The sequence below is a fragment of the Sphaeramia orbicularis genome, chromosome 14 (genome assembly GCF_902148855.1).
Source record: "Sphaeramia orbicularis chromosome 14, fSphaOr1.1, whole genome shotgun sequence".
NCBI lineage: Eukaryota > Metazoa > Chordata > Actinopteri > Kurtiformes > Apogonidae > Sphaeramia > Sphaeramia orbicularis.
The window spans coordinates 5,509,473-5,524,968 of record NC_043970.1 but is presented as its reverse complement, the minus strand read 5'-3'; the positions used below and the strand labels follow the sequence as shown (position 1 = coordinate 5,524,968).

Sequence of the window (15,496 nt, the reverse complement as noted above, 5' to 3'; positions counted from 1 at the left end):
CCAGGGTGTATCCCACCTTCGCCCATAAGTAGCTGGGATAGGCTCCAGTGACCCCCATGACCCTCATGAGGATAAAGCAGGTTCAGAAAATGAATGAATGAATGAATGAGTGAATGTTTCAGCTGGTTCTAGAACGAGGAACAAGTGGTTTGTCATTTTCAGACATGTCTGTTTCATATTTTTACAATTTTTTTGCCGATTCAAATTATAATGTAATCAAATCGAACTGAAGAAAATTATCAATAGATTAATTGATTACCAAAATCATTGATAGCTGTAGCTCTAACCAGCTTCTTGGGAGCTGGAGGGATGACTGCTGCTCTGAGAGTGAATGATGTGGAAATGATTCCAGGTAACTTCAGGGGTTCCCATCTTAACTTTATCCATGTGCCCCAGAATGAACCAGTGTGGCCTTGGCTGAAGGAGGAGGAATCCTCCAACGGTGGCGAGTATTGGGGGGGGGGGGGGGGGGTAGAGCAGCTCACCTTCCTGTGGCACACTGTAACACAGCCGTTTGACATGAGACAGCCCCCTAGGTGTCTCACTTTCTCAGTGTTGGTCTGTGCGGGGCTGAGCTGAGCGCAGCGCCGGCCGCCCGCCTGACTGCTGCTGCTGCTGCTGCTGCTGCTGCTCGTCTGGCTGACTGGCTGCGTTGACGTCAGCGCCGTGTTGATTTGCTAAGGCGAGAGAAGAAAGGAGTTAGTGCGTGTTGAGAGAGCGGGTACTGCGAACTGCCTTACTATGCTGTAGCCCCATTCCCCCTTTACACTATACGGAATCAAAACGCGTGCAACTTAGGTGAGTACAACGCGACAAGTGACAGACCCGCTTCTCTGCATGCGCATGCCACTGTTTTTCTCTGTCTACTTTCATTTACCATGTGGATGTTTTGATGCATTTATATCGCCGTGGCTCGTGTGTTGCTTGTCCCCGTTCAACCTCATGCTGAAGTTAACAGTAAACGCGACTTTGGCACGCAAGTTGGAACGTGCGCACCGGGGCGCTTGTTGAAAACAAGTGTTTACCTGATTGCGCTGCAAGGTGTTGAAGTTTGCATTAGCGCACAGTAGCGGATTGTAGAGATGTTAAGGTTGACGTAACCCCCCCGCACTCGGTCTGGTTTTAGTATGCTGGAGATCGCAGCCAGAGGACGTGAGGTCTGGGTGTTTCACCGGGAACCAGACAACATATGACGCCTCGCTCCATGTGACTCCTCTGGAGCAGAAATCGCGTTTGCTCATTTTAGTGGAAATTATGCAATTTTAGGCAGCGACACTCTTGACAGTTGTTGAGCCTCCAGACGCACCAGTCAGGCTCATTTTAGCCGTGATGACATCATGGTGAGGGACTGGGGACACTGGTCACTGGACTGGAAACGAGCCCAGACCCGGTGCCCAGTCCGGTCCAGTCCGCACACTGGACTAATTGATTGACAAGCACGTTAGACTGGTTCCCAAATACGGGCTTGCAGTAGCACGCGCAGCGGTGTAGTGTGAGGTGAGGTAGGGAACTGCTAACAGATGCAATGGCAAATTGATTTGTTATCGAGACTGTCTGATCTCTTTCTGTCTCTTCTGCTTTCACTCTTTCTCTCGTTTCTCCTTTCGATCCGTCGCCGCTCCGCGCGAATCCAACCGAGCGGCATTTGAGGATTCCACTCAGCCCAAACAAAGTCCACCTGTGCGTGGATCAGACACGGGCTCGGATCGGCGGCGGATCATGGCAGCTGTCTGTCTCTACCTACTTTTTTTTAGTCTGTTGTCTCTTGGAGCCGCTGTACCGCCGTCTCTTTCTCCCGTCTCTCCGTGCGTCTTTCCCACATTTGCGTGCGTACCAGTGCGGGCTCATGTCTGGAATATTGAAACGCTGTTTATTCCTGTTGTGGCTGGGTCTCCAAGGCGCGCTATGGCAGAAAACTCGTGATCAGATTGATTATGCTGCCTTTTCTGTGAACAAGTCTGCCCTGATGTGGTTATTGTCAGCGCTTCTACATTGTCCTCCAGGGAAGAAAACCTCTCCAGACTTAATGTACTTAATGTAGTGCGTGATGTTTTGCATAATGCACACGGCGCTGTAGAATGTGTCTGAGGCGACTGGCTGATATTAACGCTGTCTAGACGCACGTAGCGCTGTCCTTTATTAATAGAGAGCTTTAAGTCCCCAAACAGGAACTTTACATTGTGTTCCAGTGAGTGTGCGTGGAAGCCTCCGGAGCGCAACAAGCATTGATCATTCACTGGGCCGTAAATCGCTACTATTGGCATACCTGTAATAAAGATAATGTCTGGTTTTAGGGTTGACCTCTGCTGACTGAGGCTCAGCTAAGTTCCGTACCTTACCTCTAGTTTCATCATTTCCCACCAACCAATATCGATTCTATCAATGTGACGTTAAACTGTCCAGTGTCCGAAAACAAGGTGGATGATTTATATAGCACAAACAAAAGGCTCCAGCTTTATTTATTTATTTATTTATTAAATACATACATTATTTTACATTCGGCAGAATGTAATTGATAGCACGCCTTACATTCTTTGTTGCTGTGCGTTTTTGTGTTCAGGTATGAGGTTTGTTCAGTGTATTAAAGAAAAAAAAAGACAAAAGCGGTCTTTACTTGAAACGTATTTTTTTTCCTCTTTTTTTTCTGTCTGTTTTGTTCTCAAATGGGTAGGAAGTGAAAGACATGCTTACACTCAATTCAGTTTATTGTCTTTATGGTTGAATTCTTTTTGAAACATAGATAGATAGATAGATAGATAGATAGATAGATAGATAGATAGATAGATAGATAGATTTCAGTACAGCAGCATGACAGTAAAAAAAAAAAAAAAAAAAAAAAAAAAACAAAACAGACCTGGGTAAAATAAACCTGGGAAATTAAACTGTAAGGTGCAAAATTAACTGTAATGTTCAGTGTAGTGAAAGTGTAAAAGGACATTTAAGTGCAGAGTAAAATTAGGTTTATGAACAGAGTTTAAATGTCACATCAGTGTGAAAATTCTGATATTTCTCAACAGAAAGGAAAAATATCTCAACCAACTGATTTGTCTAAATTAATGAGTAACTTTACATTTTGACTTGGTAAAGGAAAAGATTCAAGGTGTGAGTGAATGAAGATATTTGGCTGTTACTCATTCATTCATGTAAGGCAAATATAGTTGCAGGACTATTTATGTTGCAGGATAATGAAGGGAACAAACTACACCTTTCGACCATAGGCCATTATATGCTGTAAATTAGAGCTGCAGTGTTAACATGTTGCAGTTTAAGGTAAATAATCAACTTAGCAGCAACAGACTCAGTGGCACAAATTAATTTAAAGGACACATCGGCCCAGTCACAACATTATTTATGGAACTCGTTGAGCTTATTATTTCAGTGAAATCATAGTATGTTTAAAATGTGATGGACATCCACATGTTGCCTGTTGACATGAATAGTAAAAGCAGTCACAGAGACTATTTTTTTCTTTGTAATGTTGGTGAGTGTAAGAGTAGAGCAGAGGTTTTGGTGCTGCAGCGTTGTGCTGCTTTCGCTTCGTCCTGCTTTCCTTCCACCCATTTCTGGCCGCTGCTCTCTGCTCCCGTCTGTGATGGGAATACTGAGTAAGATGCTATTTAATTTCAGAAAGGCTGCTGATGCTCTTTGTGTTGCCAAACAGCCGTGAAAAAAACATCCACAATTCACACTTGTTTAAGTGCTGTACATCCCTGTCAGATAACCCCAATGAAGACATCTTTTTAACATAACATATGTTGGAGTGATTGGTATGCACAGGCAGCCTTTCGGACACCACACAAATTGTCTCCCTTCAGAAAGTCTACAGTCAATACTCTCTGCTCATTTTGAGAACAATAACAGTGCACTGAGTGTTTACCATTCCCGCACCATGTTTGCAATTTGAAAATCCAGCGACTTAACCCTAAAATGGCTATCATCAAAATACAAAATACAATTCAACCTCAAGTACATTTATATTTTAAAAATGCATTACCCAGCAGACTTTGATCACAAAAATGTGACAGATTAATCTTTAAAGACCCACAACTATTTTTGTCACAACTTCCAAATAATTTTTTTGGCCTTTCCCAAGTGATTTATCACTATTTAGTATAATATTATCGTCTGCATTTTTCACTGAAAATCAGGTATTTTCTTATATTTGAGTTACTGATCCTGTAGACGTTCATAAAAGCTGGGAGTAAATTAAATGTTTATTAGATCAAATGAGGAAAAAAGGAGAAAAAAGTGACTTCCAACAAAATATATCATTAACAGAACATAAAAACAAGTGAGTCCATCCACTGTCATTTATCAAACTCCAGGGGTTTTACTGGTAAATCAATGTTGTACAAGATGACAGTGTTTCCATGTTCACTACGGAGCCTCTGAACGTCTAAATGGGTCATATCTGATGATCATAAAAAGATGACAAACTGCGTTTTGCACCACTTATTTACATGCATTGATAGGATTAGTGGATCAACAGTTACTTAATATATCAGTAGTTACTTTTGGTTGGCTGTAGATGTTCTGGTCTTTATCAGTTAACTTATTTGTAATTTGTCAATTAATGTATTCATTTTATTCAAATTTGTTTTTACAAGTGTGTGTATATATATATATATATATATATATATATATATATTAACATTTTTTTGTAGGTTTGGTCCATTTTTGCTGGTGTATCACAATTCAACTGACTTTCTTTCTCTCCCTCCATATAGGTTTTGTCTTGTTTACAAAAATCGCTAAAACACTGCTGAGCGGGGAAGGCAAGCCTCATGAGTCGGCCTCGTGGATCACATCGACATAATGGATTTAACTAAAATGGGTATGATACAGCTCCAGAACCCCAACCACCCCACCGCCCTCTTGCAGAAGGCCAACCAGATGCGTCTGGCTGGGACTCTGTGTGACGTGGTCATCATGGTTGACAGCCAGGAGTTCCATGCACATCGGACTGTGCTAGCCTGCACCAGCAAAATGTTTGAGATCCTCTTCCACCGCAGCAGCCAGCATTACACCCTGGACTTTCTTTCACCAAAGACCTTCCAGCAGATTTTGGAGTATGCTTACACTGCCACGCTCCAGGCCAAGGTGGAGGATTTAGATGACCTGCTATATGCAGCAGAGATCCTGGAAATTGAATATTTGGAAGAGCAATGCCTCAAGATTCTGGAAACCATCCAGTCATCTGATGAAAATGATGTGGAGGTCAGTGTCAATGATGGGAGCACAGAGGAGGAGGACGATCGCAAAGGCCACAATGGAGCCAAGAACTCCAAAAAGCATTCCATGGAGAGTCCTTATCCGTCAGCTACCCAACAGGTCTCCACCATGGCTGGTATGGTGGACCAGAGCCCCTCAGTCTCCACCTCTTTTGGTGTCTCCACTCTGAGTCCTACCAAAGCTGCTGTGGACAGCCTGATGAGCATTGGCCAGTCCCTGCTTCAGCAGGGCTTTGGCGGTGAACACCTTGCTCATGGTAACTCACACCACCTCATGACTGAGATCAAGACAGAAATGATGCAAGTGGACATGGGTGGCAATGGCCATGAAAGCCCTCAAAACATGGAGTCCAGCGCCTCCAGCAATGGAGAGCGAAGCAGTGAGGACAGGAATCGAGATGGTCCTGGAACACCAACCAGAAGCAGTGTGATCACCAGTGCCCGTGAGCTGCATTATGTCCGTGATGATGGCATGGGTGTTCCACCGGGAGACATCAGCCAGATGGGGCTTGAAGCTATGGCTGGAATGACAGAGAAACACCTGGCTTCACTATACTCCCTGCCAGTCAATCACAAGTCAGAGACCATCATGTCTATGCCAGCGTCCATGGCCTCTGCTTTGCCCATGTCCCCAGCCCTGGCTATGTCAATGGACTTCAGTGCATATGGGGGACTCCTGCCCCAGAGCTTCATCCAGAGAGAGTTCTTCAACAAACTAGGGGAGCTGGCGGTGGGGATGAAACCAGACGGCAGGAACCAGCATGAACGGTGCAATGTTTGTGGTGCAGAACTACCAGATAATGAAGCTGTGGAGCAGCACAGGTAAGCCCAAGTTTTCTTGCTTGCAAAGTTGTTTGGCCTCAGAGTTTAAGGCCCTTTCCAACTGATTTTCATTTACCCCCTTTGTAATGATTTGGCAGTCATTTGGTAATACAAATCCTTCCTTTCTAACTTCTCAACATCCACCAGGTCACTTAAGAATCATTTAAAACTTAGGGTTAGGGTTGCATTGAAGCCATATTTGAACTGATATAGTTTTGGCTGAGGTTTAACCACATGAAAAACATAATAATAGATATAAAAGTATGTTCCTTGTCAGATGAAGTTCGATACATGCGTCACATCTTTATACTTTTTTGAAACCATTGACAAAAGTTAAATTATCTATTAGCTTGACGTCATGATTTCCTGAATAGGGTGGATGTTAAGAGGTTTAGTTGTAGATAACAACAAATATCAGTGACAACTATTATTTATGTGAATATTTTGAGAATCCTGGCTTTGATATAAATCACCTGTTTCCGACATAGGATGTGAATACACAGTAGGGATTTGTGGTTCATTTGCGTTGCTTCTTTGGGGAGAAAATGCATGGTATTAGCATAAAACATCCAGTTACTGTGATTAAAAAATAACCCACCTGTATTTGTGTAATGTATAAATGATCCTTTGTGAGTATTTAGCAGCTGAGGCCCACAGATCCAGTCCTTCAGAAGCGCCCGGCCTGCCCAGGTGACTGCTGTCGTAACACTGTCTTAGGCCATTAGTCACACCTTCTGAGATGTGGGCGGCAGCTATCACACACACTTACCAAAGTGGTCCCCGCCATCCTGGACCTGACTCCCTTCCTCTTCTCCCATAACGGCACAAGGGGGGCTCTTATTAGCTTGATAATTAGAGTAGACTGTCAGGCCAGGAAATGAGTCCTGAACCACTGCTCTTAGACAAAGAGGTGGCGCTAGGACAGTGGACAGGCAATGGAATTGTGCTTCAATTAGGGCATGAAAATAAATGTAAAGATACGAACTTTTGTCATTATTGGGAAGATCAACTGTTGTATAGATTACAATAACCTTGCAGAATGTGCTTGCATGATGTTTTATGAATTCTGCAGCATTAATATATTTGTGACTGGAGGCTGGTCTTGTCTCAAAGTCCATCATCTCACCCTGCAATGTTTGGTTAAATCAGCGTGAATACACAGTGGTTCACTTAAGGATTTGAACCCTGTCACCCATCCGATCATGCTTTGTGTTGCTGTCCTATAGTGCAAGGTTGAGAGCTCCACAGTTTCAGCCGCACTCCTCTGTGTCTAAATCAGTCTCAATGCTGTCTTTAGAAAATGCAGAATATTACCTGGCTTTTACCCCAAAATGAAGTGTCCTTGTGTGCAGCCTCAGAGTAACTTGTTGAGTGTTTTTTCTTTTTTTCTCCTTTTTTCATAAACCTGGTGCTGCACTCACTGTTAAATAAGTAGCATTGTGGTTTTGGCATTTACCTAAACAAATGTTCAAATTTGAGCAGCCTTCATGATAAGTGCTCATTATTGATTGAACATTAAGGCTGGTTTTTGCATGAACTGACACTATCTAAGCAGGACTCAACAACAGTTTTACAATGAACTATGACCTTTGTTTTAGATATGTATTGTGGTCTCAGCATGTAAAAGACAGTCTGCACTCGTCTCTGTCTTGAGAAAAGTCTGGCATGTGAAATGGTTGCCTGTGTTTCAAGAGGAATTTCATCAATTCGTTCAAGCTGGGAAATCTTGTATCAAAGGAGATTTCCAAACCGTTTCATGCATTGATCTTGCCGCTTCGCCCCGTAGCATACTAATGGGTTAATTTAGGCTGGTTGATACACCGACACGACACTGTTTAATATTGTACACGCTGTCCTGACAGCCTCCTGAAGAGTAGAAATCAAACATTGCATCATCCGCTGTCTGCTCTGCCATCCGCACATGAAAGGTCTGCTGAGCTACCCTGAGATGCATGATTATTCAGATGCTCCTAATGTCCTTGCAGTTTCCAATGTGGGTCATTTGATAGTATATAAAGTCATTTTTGTCTATGTGAGGCCTGTTGTGCCGCTTCTGTTGCTTTTTGATGGAAACACTAGATGTTTTACTTCAGCTCAAGCCAAGTCATGTTCCTTGTGACTAATTACACATCATTTCCCAGCAGCCACTATGTCAGGGTTACTGCTGCCTTCTACAACAAACACCTAAAAAAGTTGGTAGAGTTGACTTGGTGCAAGCAGGTCAAGTCAAACATGACTGTAATTGTTTCCAGATGTGGCACAGGTCACAAGTGTGAAGTCTGTGGGTGTGTGTATACACGTCTGTGTTAAAATTAATGCACCAGTAAGTATCCACTTCCTGTATAAATTTAGTTTCTGCTCCCTTTCATTCCTCTGTGGCCTGGATCATATCAGAAAAGTACCCCACCCAGAATGAATACACTGATGTGTGGAATATCTGCTATTTTATCAAGGAAATTAGCGATACATTTTTGGAGAGTGAGAAGTGTAAGAAAAACTGATCACAGTATGATGTTTTGGAGGAGAGAAATGCACTGATGATGAAATTCCAGGCTATTATGGTTGTGATTAAAATTATAAAGCTGGAATTCAGTCTTTGTTTTGTTATTTATTAGTCCTTCGTTAATAGGCTGTTACATGCAAAGTTTTGCAGCAGAATTGTTTTTTTTATTAAATTGTTGTAGGAAAATGCTATTTTTTTCTTAGACTGCACAAAAAGTAGAGATGAGACCGTGATAAATGATCCTGCACAGATGGTTTCCCTAAAATTACCTTTGAAATGCTGCAGTATATCACCTTGCGTATAGTATTGCAATATACTAAATCATAACCCCTGTATCATACATATTGTAATAAATATATCTGAATCACTGGACATCCACTGGATGTAATTGATAACTAAATCTGGAACTGAACACAAGACAAACAAAATATAGCTTAGTCTAGTTCAATTTTTCACCCCGATTATTTGTCCTTGGAGTCAGTAACTTTCTTTGAAACCCAGAAAAGTTACCATCTAATCTCTGTTCAGATTTATAATTTTGATTGCTTGTTATTTGAGTAGATGGATTATATGATGTATCCAAATTGACCTCAAGTCTTTGTTACCTTTCCAAAGTATATCAAACTGTATCCAGTATCTTAATTCAGGACCACATGTTGCAAAAACTTTGCCTTCTGTATACACAGTTCTATCTAACACACACACACACACACACACACACACACACACACACACACAGTGACAAGCCCTAGATTTATTTCTTAAAGGAAGCCCAGGGTGAGTGTTGTTGCGGCTTTGGGCAGACAGGATTACAGCAATATTTTAGTAACCCTTACACTGAGAAAATAATCAACACAGGAAGGGCCTGAGTGATTGTTGGGAAAATAAATGCATGATGCAGTGGGCTAATTCTGCAGTGGTGGGGGAAAGAAAGAAAAAAAAAAACCACAGCCCTCCGCTGCTTGGTATTCCAAACACAGCATCCAATTCAAGGGAACTAGCCTTGGGTTTATCTCTTTCACTTAATCGTCCATTCTCATGCAAATGAGTGACCCTCGCTGTAATGTACATCACATAAGTGAAAAAAGAGGCCGTTTTAAAGGAGCTTTTCCTGCATATAGCCGTTAAACATTACTGATAACCATCAATGCTGTTGCTCTGGATTGGAACATATAGCTGTGGTTTTTTTTGGAGTTGGTTGGGGGGGGCATTAATGAGATGAGTCAATGAAATTCTGCTCTGTGTTTTTGCTCATGTTATTTTATTATTGAGTGTTTGAAGCTGGGGGGCCATGACAACAGCAAATAACCCTCCCCAAATTAACCTCTGCACGCGTGCACACTCGTCGGTGGCAGCAGCGGCAGCGAGGCCTCACTCTTCCATTTCCTCTCCTTTAGTAGGGATGGAGGGGGACGGAGGGCACTCTAATACCCCGGGCCCCAGGTGTTTAAACAGCGGGCCCCTGGCCCTTATCTGTGCATATCAGTGGGACAGATAACCCTTGGCAGTCCTCCTCAGTAAACCGAGAGCAGATTGAGCTCAGATAGCGGTCTATAACATTTGCAGCAGGTGATAACGTTGTATTAAGACACACATATATACTCTGCACATTGAGTTGAGGCCAGTGGGACATATGCATAGTTTTTCCTTATGAGTTGACACTTGTGTGCTGTAATTACTATCAACCATTAACCTGCTTTGTTTACTGTATGTCCACACCATGACCGACTGTCTAGTCTAAAGAAGTTCAGTTGTAAAATTCCATTGTGAAGTTTGGATGTTAAATGTTAACAGATATGCATGAAGTGTGATGAAAATCTGCAGTCTGATGATATTGGGCCTCAGACAAGAACCACTAGTACTGTCACATTTGTTCTTAAATAAACTCACCATATCCATCCTTTTTATTCTAGTTTCTTTTAGGTGTAAATACCGTTCTTAGTGGTCCTGACCTGTTGTAGGAAAAATGTTTAATTAGTTTGCTGTATTAAAAAAAAAAAAAAAAGATAAGTAATTGTATATTTGATTACTTTAAAGCGATTTTGAGTCTGTTAACATTCTGTTCATTCATCATTTATGTTAATGCAGATAATTTTCTCAGCTGTCTGTAGGTCTTGAATCTAATGTGGCAGATTTAACAAATAAAGCCAATTGTACAGAAAGAAAGAAAGAGAAAGAAAAAGAAAAAGAGAAAGAAAGAAAGAGAGATTAGATATGAATATGAAAATATTTATGCATGAGGCCCATGATTCTACATGTACATGTGCTTTCATAGTTTAACTGCCAACTATTAAATGTGCCACAGACATCCTAAATCCTTGCCCTATGAATAAATTATTTCAGTTGTGCTTTTAGTGAACAATGATTTCTAATTTATTAAAAAGTTCTCTGAAAAAAGTGGAGATTGAATAGTTAAAATGACTGAAGTGTGTGAAATGTGCCTTTATCTTAGGACATTTTACCTGGGAAAAATTTAACAGGAACAAGTCTTTCTGCGTTCAGCAATATCTCATGGTCTTCTGGAGTTTTTACTTTCTGTCATTTTATTGCTTTAGTGAGACGTAGCAGTTGAAAATAAGCAAAAAACAACCAAACAACAAAAACCTCCATGTAGTTGATTTTGATGTGCAACAGATTTGCAGAGTAAATCTGCAGACTGGCTGAGATTTTCTTTTGGGCGCTATAGGACATGAATGGGCGTTTGATGGTGGTTTTGAAGACATTGTTAGGGTTTGAGTCCAACAGCCACTGCTGCGCCCTCTTTGTGACCACAGTAGCTGCCTTTATCATCAAACAACATTGATGTCCAACTGTGAAACACTTGCCAGAGACAACACAAACCATGTAACCATAAGATAACTAGCGACAGCCTTTCACTCTCTATACTTTCGGTTTATATGCCTGATGGTAGGAACAAGTACAAAATATATTTAAGTGTTTTTTTGCCACAGGGGTGGTGAGTGATGCTTGTATTTATGAGTATTCACTAGTCCCAACAGAGAGAAGCTATGTGTTCTTATATATAACCAAACAGACAAAATTCAAGGAAGTTCATGCAAGCAATCCCTCCATTGGAATATTATGCAAGCTATTGTTTTGGCTTATTACATGTTAAATCTCAATATTTGCTGAAATATCTTCTTGTAATTAGTCTACTTTTCTTTAAAAGACATTACATTTCTAATGGGGAAAAAAAAAACTTTCTTCAAATTGTTTTATTGCAGTGGACAGAAAATGCACTATCACTACCACTCATTTCATATGTGAGGAAAGCAAAATGAAGCTCTTATTGTTGACAGGTCAAAGTTTTGATATCTTATGTCTGAAATATATGTTCAGATAAATACCTTACACAAAACATATTTCTGCTAACTGCTTGGTGTTTCTGTCATCCAATTCAGAAGTTTACTTGTTAAGAAAACTATTCTGGCAGTTCAGAAAAAGGCTGTGTAAAAACACCTACATCTACTTACCTCTGTCATGCTCTTAGTGTACTGTATATTACTTTCAGACTGAAATAGAACACAAACTAAAGCATCAGCTAGCTCATGATCCTAACCTGTAAAACTGTGCGAGCATTCTCCTGCTTCCTAAAAGCAACCCAGCAACAAAGCATCCATTACAAGGCAGTGGATTACCCTCTATTTGAAATCACTCAGTGAGCTAAGTCTCCCCAGCTTGCACTCAGAGAGTACAGTACATGTTATAGTGTAATAATCCAATAGCACAAAAAGCCTCACTCAACGAAAACACCTCTCCAAGAAATACCTCAACCACAGACAACGGCAAGCTGACGGCTTATTCCAGTCTGGCTGCCACATCGTCTCGCTTTTTATCCTCACAGGTACTTTTTTTTTTTTTGCCCTTATTGGAGGTGCGGTGTTTGTTTATGCCCCAGAGGAAATGGTGCTTTGACCGGGCCCGCTGTGATGGCCACAGCCGAGGCAGCTGCTGGCCCGGGCCCAATTATAGACGGGCTTTAAAAGGCTCTGGTTGAACTGTAAAGATTTACACTGCCATCACTCTGATCTCAGATCTGGGCTCTGTCCTCACTGTCAGGATAGGGAGATGTATCGATTAAAGACTTAACAGGGGGCTACATCATGTGGAATGGACACACATGTACACGCACGCACACACGCACACACACACACACACCTCAGTGTTACCTCAGCACAGGCTTTTTATTGCGTCTTGCTGTGTCGTCATGTGTCGTCACCTTCGTACATCAGGAGAAATGCCTTTTTTAGTTTTAAAAGGGGAGGCAGGAGGAGGGCGACCTGAGGGGGGTTACTAATATCCAGACAGTGGCTATGGCAGCCGACTGATTAGATCGCCTCCCTCCCTGAGATAAGAGTGGAGGGAGGTGCTTATGCAATAAAAGTTAGCAGCTTGACTCGGTGCGTGCAGCTGCCTCTGTGTGGCTAACAGAGCTCAGCAGACGTGGCCTTTGCTGATGTGCTGTGGCAGGGGCTGCTATGAAACGAACACACTGAGGCCCCTATCTTTTGTCACTCTGGGGGCCTTGTGGTCTGGAGGGAGGGATAAGGATAACATACTGTACTGGAACTTTGCCTAGTGTGTGACCATGTGTGATTGTTTTTGTGTGTGTGTGTGCACAGTAGTGGTGGGAGTACTAATTACAACCAGTTATCAGGTGACATGCAAATGTGTTATCTGCATTAACTTCCTGATGTGTATCTGTAGCTGCTCTCAGACCAGTTGTGACGCTATGAGAAAGCTTTTGTTGTAGAGCTGAAATGATTAAGCGACTAATTGACTTGAATCGATTTTTTAAAAAAAATTATTGCAATTTTCCTGAATCAAAGCTTTGGTTCCTTAATTTCTCTGTCAAACATTGGTTCCACTGTTGTGTTTCACACAAATGCTTATTGTGGTGCACATGATGCCTGAATCAACACAAAGTTGTATTTTAGTTCCATCTTAAGTTGCCAGTAAGTTAGTAAGGTGGACGTAAATGTGTTGAAGACTGCAATGCACAAGTTGTTTGCAGTCTCTTTGTTTTTTGTTTATATATAGATAATTCCCATATTTACTTTTATACTGTTGTTATTGTTGTTGTTATTTCTATATAGATATTTTATATACTTTCACTTTTATAGTTTTTGTGGTTCAGGAAAAAAGGATAAGTTGTTTGTCATTTTCCGACATGTCTGTTTTATATTTATACTCTTATTTTTGTCTATTCAAATAACAGCTTAATTGAATCAAGTAGAAGAAAATAATTGATAGATTAATCAATTACAAAACTAATTAATAGCTTAATCTCTATTTTAATGCTCTATTCTTTTTTACTTTTTAAAAAGCGTTCTAACATTTGGCAAACTTGACGGTGTTACTGTAATAAGGTTCCTGCATCAACTTTCCTATTTAAAAATGACACAAGTCAATAGAATTAGAGTGAAATGACCTTAAAAGCTGAGTGGGTTTTAGTTCAAGTTCATAGAGCCATGCCTCTGTTCCCCAGCACCTGAACACTGTGGGTTCTAATCCCGTCAATATCCCATTAGCATCCCCGCTCTGGGTCGCCGCCACATGAAAGAAGATGTGTCGGTTCCCCCTCTCTGATTCTATCGCTCTGGCAGACCGTAGGGAGGACGGCCACAAATGTGCTCGAGCCAAAAGGGCCAAACCAAGTGTGCTCACAAATGTCCTGTGTGTGTGTGTGTGTGTGTGTGTGAGTGTGAGTGAGAGTGTGTATGAGAGTGTGTGTGTGTGTGTGTGTGTGTGTGAAAACCTGCCATTGCCACCTCAGAGGCCCCCGAGCCTCCCTGGGAAGTATCAAACTAGAACCCTCTTTGGGCTTCCAGCAAGAGAGCTTCTAATTAGCCTCTTTGTTGCCACTTGAATGGTTTGCCAGAGATTGGCAAGGGGCCCCAATGGAATGATACCAGCCTGCTAAGAAGCTGGTCATAAAAATTACCCCCCATTCTCTGCACCTTCACCTGTCACAAAGGAGTTCTCAGGTAGGAAACTGGGGCTGTGTGAGCCTTTAATCCAGTTCTTTACAGCCCCACAGGCTGTGTTCGCTCAACAGGTGGATCCCAGCCTTTTGGTACAATGTGGTACATGTGTTTTAAGTGAGAAAAACTCACATTTTAAATGATGCAAATATCAAATCAACAGATGGATCCTTGCTCTCTGATAGTATTCTATCAGAGAGAGTGATAGCAATAAAAAAAACTTCAAAACAAAACTGCAAATACTAGGCCTGGAATAAAACAAAAGGCACAGAAAAGGCTACAAAAATAGAAATTTTTAATAGTTAAACAGAGTTATTGTACCCCTTATAAATTGCTCCACATGCTTATTTTTTGAGGCAACATAAAAATGGGAAAAATCAAAATTACTAAAGTTACTGAAAGTGTCTTTGAGCGTTTATTGTTGAAGGGTTACTTATGGTACTGCTTTAAATTGGTCAACAAATTGATTCTTGCTTTGAGAGAGCAATGCTAGTTGGGAGGATGTTGAATATAAACAGGGAAACATACAGAAGCAAATTCTGAGGAAACCTGGGAGAAACTCAGATACCAAAAGTATTGATTTAAAGAATACTTATTATTATTATTATTATTATTTAAATAATTATTATACATCACAAAATGTAGGTGCTAACTTATCATGCTAGCTGAGAAGATGTTGACAAAAAAGAGAAAATAAAATAACCACTACCATAAGGCACGCTGATACGCCATCAGTGTTTTCAGACTCATCGACTGAAAGCACTGACAGTGTGTGTAAAAGATGTAAAGTGAAGAAAACCTTGAAGAAGGTCTAACTATAGCACAGAGGTATTGCACAATTTTGTTACTAAATAGCTCACACTAAATCTAATCAAAATCACAAAAACCACATATTTGACATATATACATATTGTACATATTTTACCACTTTATGCAATACACAGTATGTTAAATAA

The 15,496-nt window shown here is 41.1% G+C and overlaps 1 protein-coding gene across 1 annotated transcript in view; it reads left to right on the top strand.

The window, feature by feature from the left end:
* The first annotated feature begins 625 nt into the window (after positions 1-625).
* Positions 626-15,496, top strand: part of zbtb16a (zinc finger and BTB domain containing 16a) — a 214,586-nt gene continuing 199,715 nt past the window's right edge. The window contains exons 1-2 of the mRNA XM_030154173.1: positions 626-798; positions 4,728-6,053. Of these exons, the coding sequence (XP_030010033.1) occupies positions 4,816-6,053 (1,238 nt within the window). The 5' untranslated portion in view covers positions 626-798; positions 4,728-4,815. The remainder of the gene's footprint in view (positions 799-4,727; positions 6,054-15,496) is intronic.